The sequence below is a fragment of the Pteropus alecto genome, unplaced genomic scaffold, assembly GCF_000325575.1.
Source record: "Pteropus alecto unplaced genomic scaffold, ASM32557v1 scaffold34, whole genome shotgun sequence".
Lineage (NCBI taxonomy): Eukaryota > Metazoa > Chordata > Mammalia > Chiroptera > Pteropodidae > Pteropus > Pteropus alecto.
Window position 1 is genome coordinate 969,971 of NW_006435763.1, and position 8,721 is coordinate 978,691.

Below are 8,721 nucleotides of genomic sequence, written 5' to 3' on the forward strand. Positions count from 1 at the left end.
ATAGTCAGCACGGAGCACTCTTGACATGAACGAATGACTCAGTCTTGCACGGAAGGAGCCCGAGGTGGCCCTAGAACTACTCAAAACAGACACCTCCCCAGCTCCTCTGGAACTGGGCTGATGGCAAATCACCGCGCCACTCTGCAGGCCAAGTGCAGAAAGCATTTAAAGAGCTCCAGGCCCAAGGACTTGGGGACAGGCCCCACGCCAGCCCAGGCCCACCTCCCCGGCAGCACCCTCTCAGCCCCAGAGGACAGAGACAGCGAGGTGCGGGCAGCTGCTTCTACGGGCATTTCTCTGGGTCACCCGCATCATCACCCGCCTCACACTTGAAGACCAACTTTCCAAGGCCGCATTTCCCTGTGCCGTCTGGGAAAGGTCTGGAGTGGCACCCGCCCCGCTCAGGTCTGCGAATCGCGGCCATCTGGGTCCCTCTCACGGCTTCGCTGGCTGTCGGGGACTCCAGGAGGCTCCGTGGGAGCAAATGGTCTCCGGGTTTAACAGACGACACTGCCCGACAAATGCCGGGGTGAGTGAGCGATACTCAGGCGGATCTCGACGTCTCCGGGAGCTTAAAGACCGGCGGGCATGCGGCAAGCTCTCCCCACCCCTGCCCCACGGGGCCTCCCTTTTCAACCCTCTTCGCAGCCTTCAGCAGGGTTTGCGCTGTTTCCCTAACCGGTTTTCAATCCATCTCCTCCATTAGACGGTGAGCCCCGCACAGAGACTGTCTCAACGTGGTCTCCGCGTGCCTGGCGCACCGTGTTCCGTAACTTATGTTGATGAATGAATGAATGAATGAATGAATGAATGGTGGATGGGTCCTCGAGGCTCTAGAAATGGGGTTAGTGAAGGCCGGCCAGCTTAGAAGGCAGGGAAGGAAGAGAAGGGGGAGGTGTTCTGACTCCGACTAGGAAGGAGGCTGCGCCTCGTTCACCCCCTCCCGCCCCGCTCAGGGTGGCTGGCTAGAGGGGTGCGTGGCCTGTGACAGGAGTTTGGGTGGTCCAGATGGAAGCAGCTGTGGAAGACAGTGAAGAATCAAGAGCTGATGGAGGCCAGGGCTCTGGCTTGTAGTGGGGTCTGGACCCAGATCCCCACCTTGACATAACTTTACATCTGTGAGGCAGCCCTGCTCCCCAGCCCCGTGGTACCCTGCCCCGTGGTACCTCACCCTAAGGCACGTTAGCATCACCGAGGAGCTTGTTGGAAATGCAGGTTCCCAGGCCCCATCTGCGGACTCCTCCAGCCCTGTAGGCCTAGGGAAAAACCAGTAGCCTGCATTTTCCAAGGTGTGCTAGGAATCACAGATTGAGAGGTTCTTTACCTCGGGGTGAGCCCACATCGAATCCCCAGGTTAAAGATGACCATCCCTAAGGCAAGCAGGTGACATTGTCTGCAAATGGGGGTGGCACTTTCTGGATCCAGCCATTACGGGCGGGTGGGGGCTCTGGGCTGGATGTAGACGGAACAGCAGGGGCCATGCCCCGTTTCGCTCATGGAGCCTGACTAAACCCCAGGAGGTTTCATCCCTCACCTGGGCCCGCCCCCGCCTTTCCACCACTAACGCCCAGAGATTCAAGGAAGGGGAGCTGAGGGAAGGGGGGCCTGGGGGGGCCCAACCCTGGGGGAAGTTGTGCCCCCCGACCTGGCTTTCTCATTTTCTTGTCATCATATCACATATGTTCAGAATCATCCCGCTGGATTTCTGGCTTTGTCCTGTTGAGATTTCCGGATGGGCGGGAATTCTGAATTCCGGCCTTCATTCTCTGATCTCAAGAATGCAAAAACTCTTTTTTTTTTTTTTTTTTTTTTTTTTGGCTTTTAAAGGAAACAATATGTCTGCTAGAAAAACCACACACACAAAAAAAATGATTATATACAAAACGGTTATCTGGACGTGGATTCTGTGCTGCGGCAGAAGCGACCGAGCGGCTGGTGCCTATTTGCGCTTCCTCAGGATCAGGTACATGAGGCCACTGATGAAGGTGAACGCGAAGGCCACCCACGCCAGGATGAAGGAGTAGCCATAGCTGCCCCCCGAGGTCTGGGAGTAGAGCTGCTTGTTTTTAGCGTGAAAGTCTTGGCGTCGGTCCGTGTAAATGGAAGCAGCGATCATGACGCACAGGCCTGGCGGAAGACAGTGAAGATACCGGTTAATCACGGACATGAGGGAACGATGGCTGGGGCTGAAGGTCAACGTCAACGTCTACGATGATAGGTATTATTCTGGTCTACTGGAAAGATGACAGCAAATATTTTGCGGCAGAATGTCGCTGCCTCCTGTCTCCATTTTGCTCCCCATTCTCGCTAGCTGAACCCAATTCTATCTGGGCAGCCAGGTACCCAGCCCAGAGGATAAGTCATAATTGGTCTAAGCCAGCGATCAGCCTGACAGTAAATAGTTTAGGCTTTGTGAGACCCGTACATTTCCTGTCATCAAATACTCAGCTCTGTACTTTCCCTTGCTCACTGCTTTAGATACTGTTAGGTCAGGGTGGAGTGTCTGGAGCTGCGGCAGCCTTTTTGGGACCATGAGGGGATCGTCACTGGCACTCTGAAGGTGACAGCATACAAGGATGAAAAGAGTGGGGGTTCTCGATGCTGCCGCTGAGCTGCCAAACCAACTCTGGCACCTTCCACCCCCAAACTATTTGTTACATAAAAAAAGTAAAGGTCTTGGTGGCTGAAGTCGTTGTTAATTGGATTTTCTCTTACTTGCAGCCAAAAGCATCCTAACTGAATCACCAGCATTCACAGATATTAGTGCTAGGATGAGATTAAGAACCTGGATTTTCCTTGGGGGATCCATTGTCTCTGGCCAGGTGGGACTGTCCATCAGGCTCCCAGCCCTTCTCTGGCCGGGAGGCTGACTACTTAAGACAATCTCTGCTGATGAGACTCTTGCTCCTAGACCTGAGTCGAGAGCGAAGTCACACTGTCTTCAATTCACACTGAATCTGCCAGCGCCTCCCTGAAGTGACCGCCCACCCGACTCTGCTGCCTGAACCCTCTTTCCAAAACCTGGTTTGCAGCTTTCCCTTTTCGCCGCCTGCTCCCCCAGAATCCCATCTCGTACATGAGTCGGAGCATCTGCTGCTCAGACGTGAACATCCCTGACTGCTAATAGCGTCTCGACACTCCAGGCTTGGGGCAGAACAGAGAGAGGCAGGTCCTTGGACCAGAAAATGGCCAAAGGAGTTGTTGCGGGCGGGAAAGGAGGGTGTGAGTCTCGCATCAAAATCTGGGCAACTTTTGTATATCTAGGTCATGGGTTTTGGCTAAATGGCCTTACAGACAGACAAATGGAGACAATGACAGAATGCAAACGTCAATGGGTGACTCCCCAAGGCCCCGCTCTGCATGTTCAGTGATGGTATTCAACTGCCTTTAATGGGGTGAGCTGTGGGATGCCCGAGCCTCTTACTGGGAGATACTTAGGAAGTAAAGGAAGAGACAGAACAGACGTCCCCTCACGGGTGCCCTCAGGCAAGTCGTGTCACATCTCTCGGCCTCACTGACTGGGTCTGGGTCACTGCTCCCAAGTGCTGGGCTCCTGGATGGGAAGATGAATCCCCAGGTTCTAGCCCAGCAGATTCTGATGCAAGAGGCGGAGATGGGGCCTTGGGGTGTGCACTACGGAAGGGTTCCCGGGGATCCTCGTGGACCCAGGGCTCAGGGACTGAGTGACCTTCCAGGGTCTTTCCCACTTGAAACGCTTTCATCGTCCGCCTGCGCCCTGTAGGGACGATGCCTGGCTGGTCGCGTAAGTCCCCCGAGGGGCTGCTGCATGTGATCAACCACCCCGCTTTGCCCAGGACAGAGGGGTTTCCTGGGACGTAGGACTCTGGCCTTAACAGTGAGACAGTGCCAGGCGAACCGGGCAAGCCGGTCACCCCACTGAGCTGCTGACATGCCTCGGGTCCATGCTGAGGGCGTAGCAGGTTTCACTTCACCCCAGGGTGCGGGATGAAGTCTGGGAGGTAGATGGCCGGAAGGAGGCAGTGGTTAGAACCAAGCAGCGGGTTGGCTCTGAATCCCAGATTTTTTTAATCCTCATCAAGCTACTTATTAAATCCTGATTGGAAAGTACAATGGAAGGGGCTTCTGGAAAGCTTCGACTCTCTACTGAGTAACAGCAACAGATGACCGATCGCGATTTCAGCTTCACCACAATTCTGAGTAGCAGGAAGTGCTCTGAGACATCTTTTTTCTCTAAGTCCCTAAGGAGTGAGGCCATGTCTTGTTCATCTCTGTATCCCCAGCAGCCCCCCTAAGGCCTGGCCCTGAGCGGGCAATTCTGACATCAACCAGCCTGAAAAATCATCTGTTGGTGGCTTCCCACTAGCTTGAGTCAAAGGTTCCCAAATCCTACAAGACTTACGTACAACACCCCGTGGAGTCCAGCCCAGCTGCCACCACGCCCCACTCCAGCTCTACACTCCGACCCCACTGGCCAGCTCCTGCCACGGGGCTTCGGCCATGCTGTTCCCTCTGCCTGGCACACTGTTCCTTCCCCTCTGTACCAAGAGACCACACTGTAGACAGCCAGTCCTACTCGCCCCATGGATTCCAGCTCAGGAAGGACGCCTCCCGACCCCCTCACTCAATCCAGACTCCAAAACATAAAATGTCCCACTGTGACACCGCAGCCAGCTCCCCCGTCGCAAGCCCCCGCCTGCCACACTCCTCCTGGTGTCCGAGGGGGAGGGCTGACGTCTCACTTACATGACAGGAGCTGGATGATGGAGGTTAAAATGAATCTCTGCCCCTGTTTGAGGCGGAAGAGCTGGAGCAGGAAGAGCAGGAAGGCGACGCAGCAGAGGATGGTGGACAGGATCATGGTGGCCTGGACCACCTGCATCGTGGCGTAATCTGTGGGGAAAGGAGAACGTGGGGCTGAAGACCACAGGCCGCTTGGACCCCGGGGCGGCACAGACGGTGACAGCTCCAGAGTCAGGGACTCTGTGTGGGGCGTCAGGCTGTTGTCAGCACCGTCTGAGCCCAGGAGTCTTCCTGACACCCCTCCCTCTGGTGTCCATTTGTGCGCTGGACCGGACGGGCCCGTGTCCTTATCTGGAAAACGGGGCAAAAGCCACCTGCTCTGCATTCTTCTCGGTCTGGGTCGCTGCTCCCAAATGCTTGGCTCTTGCATGGGGAAATTTTTTTAAGTACAAATCCCCAGGTTCCAATCAGGCAGCTTCCGGTTCAAGAGGTCAGGATGGGACACGGGACGGGTCAGGACTGGGGGGTCCGCACTATACAAAGACCTCTGGAGGGACTCTTGGGGACTTGGGGCTCATGGAACTGACTGACCTGGAAGTACACAGAAGGGAGGGACCTTATGATCACTACTTAGGAAAAGGAAGGAGAGTTTTCAGATTCGTCTCACAGAGGGCAGTGTCAAGAGGTCGGGGCTCCATACCGGGGGGTGACAGCAGAGAAAGGAGCCAATCTTGGGGGAGGGAGCCGCACAGGGAAGCACACAGCTGGCTCCCTGCACCGCACGCGAGGGCCTCAGTTTCCCTACTTGTGAAATAGGGACAGCAAAGCTCCCGCCCCAGCAGGCTGGGAGAGTGGGGTGAACTCATGCGTGGATTTTCAGGGTTGTCCCTGAAAGGGAGTCCCGTGTAAGGGCTGAACATTATCACCAGGATGCAGGTCAGATGGGTGAGGGGACAGTGCCCAAAACTAAGGAAAATCTAAGAAAAACTTTTTTTTTTTCATTTTTGCAATTTCGCCTGAAAGTGACTGGAGGGAGGTATAATGTTAAGTCCTTAATGAGCTGTCTGGAGCGACGGCTCTCGCTCACGCTGGCCGCTCGTCCGGATCACCTGAGAGCACCCGGCCCTGCCCCCACGGCTTCTGCTGAGAAGCCTGACAGAGCCGCATGCACACAGACGCCGCGGCCGCGTGTGAAGTCCAAGGACAGGCAGAAGGAAACTAAAGCGACGGGAGTCGGAAGTGGTTGCCCTCGGGGCGGGGGGTGGTGGGAACTGAGTGGAGAGGCGCCGGTGGGGATTCTCGGGGGTGATGGAATGTTCTCTACGCTGCCCTGGATGGTGGATACAGGGGTCTACGCATAAGGGTCAAAACTGTTTGAACTGGGACCTTTGGAAGTTAGCATTTTCTTGCTTGTAAATCATAGCTCTCATAGCTCTGTTATAAAAACATCCGCCAGGGTACCCCAAGATGAAATAAATCAGAATCGCTAGAGGTACTGGGATCAGGCGGGGGCGGGGTGGGGGACGGGAGTGTCGAGTCCACCGTAGAGCCACAATTGTGACCCTCTGGCTTTAAGTGGTGTTTCCCAAATTTGCCGGACCCCAGGAACCACCTGGGGTTTGTTAAAACTAGATTCCTGGGTCTTTTCCCCTGCGAGTCTGACGCCTTCTGGGTGGGCCCCAGGAGTCTGTACCCCAGGTGAGGAAAAACATGGCTGCTGTAGACTCAATGCTTGTGTTCCCCCCGGATCCGTACGTTGACATCTTAACCCCCAGTGTCATGGGATTTGGAGGTGAGCAGGTCACGAGGGTGGGGCCCTTGGGAACAGGATCAGTGCCCTTAGAAGGGGAGGCACGACAGCTTGCTTCCTGTCCCTGCTCTCTGCCGTGGGAAGACACAACAACCAGGCCGTCTGCAAACCAGGAAGAGCATCTGTCCTCACCGGACACCGATCTGCCCGCACCCTGTGAGAATAACCGTCTGCTGTTTAAGCCACCCAGTCCACGGGGTCCCGTAATGGCAGCTCGCACGAAAGGACAGCAGCGTGCTTTTAGAACAGGGTTTCTCAAAGTTGGGGGGTGGGTACAGAAGGCTCCACTGGTGGCCGACGAGCTCTGCGTACATGGGTCCTAATTAGGGCGCCGGCCAACAACTCACCTCCCGAGAGGGACATGCACTCTGCTCCTGTTTAAATGTGTCTGTGAACCTCGAGGAGGAGCTCCCCGCCTCACAACGCCTGCTAACGACTGGGTTTGGTGGTGGTTTTGTTTTGAACGAGAAAAGAACCATAAATAGGCTTCGGGCTTTCAAGAGGCAGGTGTGTCTGGTAAGGATTTAATATCATCGTTTGATTTTCAATGTAGCATTTTAAAAAAGTTTTCCTTCTCTCGTAGCAAGTGATGCCAGCTTATCTCTTATGATAGGGATGTAAAGTTCTCTTTAAAGTAAATTGATGTGAAGAAAAAGTGAACTATTTTAAAGTAGGGATCAGCATGTTTTTTCTGGAAAAGCTGCACACGGTAAATATTTTGGGCTTTGTGGCCATATCGTCCCTTTTTTGCATATTCTCCTTTGTTTTGCTTTGGAGCTTTTTTGTTGTTGTTGTTGTTTGTTTTAATAACTCTTTAAAAATGTAAAAAACCATTCTTAGCTCATTGAACTGAATTCGGGTGGCAGTTTGCCAACCCCTGTTATTTTAAAGAAAAATAACAGGTAAGCAATTCCACGTAGGGGACACGGAACACAAACGGGCTTGGGGGAACACTGCCACCGAGCACGGCCAGTTCTCCCAGCAGACCAGGCACACCGGTGACACTTGGGGCTGGCAGAAAACCGGGATGAATGGTTGTCTCCAGGGTCAAGGGTTAACATGGCGGATACACAGACCGAGAGGGGAGGTGGCAGGGACCACGTCACGTGATTCAGAGCACAGGCTTCAGAGCCGGTCACATCTAGATTGGAATCCTGGCTCCGTCATTTATTCCTGGCTGTGTGACCTTGGGTTTCAGCTCTGGGCCTCCGTTTTCCCATCTTGAAACTGGACCAATGGTCCCTGCCGGTGGGGTGATGAGATCGCTTACGTCAAGGACAGAGCCCCATGCCACGAATAAACCTCCAGCAGTGACGCCCTTCCATTGGTATTTTAGCTGCATATTATCACGGGTGTCGATGCTGTTATTGAGGGTATAGTGCAACTTTTTACCAGCCAGTGAGCAGGGTCTCGCTCTTTCTCCCTAAACAGGATCGCCAGATTTGGCAAACAAACACGAGCAAACACAGAAGCAGAGGGCCCATTAAATCTGACAATCAGAGGAACGATCATTTTTAAGTATAAGTATATCCCGCGTAATATTCGGGATATACTGAAACTAAACCATTCACGGTTTCTCTGAGATACCGAATTAAACTGGTATTGTATCCGGCACCGAGAGCCCCAGGGTCTCTTCCATCAGCCATCGGTTCGACGACAGAAAGCAGAGCCGTCCTGCCCAGAGTGAGGGAGGGCGGTCGGCGTGTTTTAAGGGGTTTGCTGCCTTTGCACAGCTCTCCTGTGTGCTCCAGCTCGTGTGGAGGCAGCCACAGCGGGCGCTTTGCTTTTCTCTCCAGTTTACAGCGGAGGATATTGCGAATCACCTGCCCCAAGGTAAGGCGACACAGCTCCCAAGAGAGCTAGCTCTTGGGTTTCTGCCGCCGCAGGCTGCTGAGATAGGGAGGAAGTGACACGAACCCCAATTAGGTCTCGGAGCCTGTATAAGGAGAGGCTTGGATAAAAGAGGAGGGGGTGGAGAAGATTCCAGATGAGACTTGAAGAAAGGGTGAGGGAGGGAAGCTCTGCTTGGCCAAGAGACACAGAGAGAAGGACGGGCCCCATCGCAGCCGCGGTCGGTGGTTCTTCCAGCCTCTGGCTTCGTCACACGCCCTCTGGTCTCCAGCAGACGCTGTCCCCAGCTCCAACATGCACTGAGCTCCTCCTCCCCCACCCCCCACCCCCGCCAGGCC

General features: G+C 54.5%; 1 protein-coding gene across 1 annotated transcript in view; it reads right to left on the bottom strand.

The window, feature by feature from the left end:
• Window positions 1-1,869: 1,869 nt before the first annotated feature.
• EMP2 (epithelial membrane protein 2) overlaps window positions 1,870-8,721 on the bottom strand; it is a 32,544-nt gene continuing 25,692 nt past the window's right edge. The window contains exons 4-5 of the mRNA XM_006910881.3: window positions 4,726-4,872; window positions 1,870-2,127 (exon numbers count right to left, since the gene is read on the bottom strand). Coding sequence (XP_006910943.1) covers window positions 1,940-2,127; window positions 4,726-4,872 — 335 coding nt within the window. The 3' untranslated portion in view covers window positions 1,870-1,939. The remainder of the gene's footprint in view (window positions 2,128-4,725; window positions 4,873-8,721) is intronic.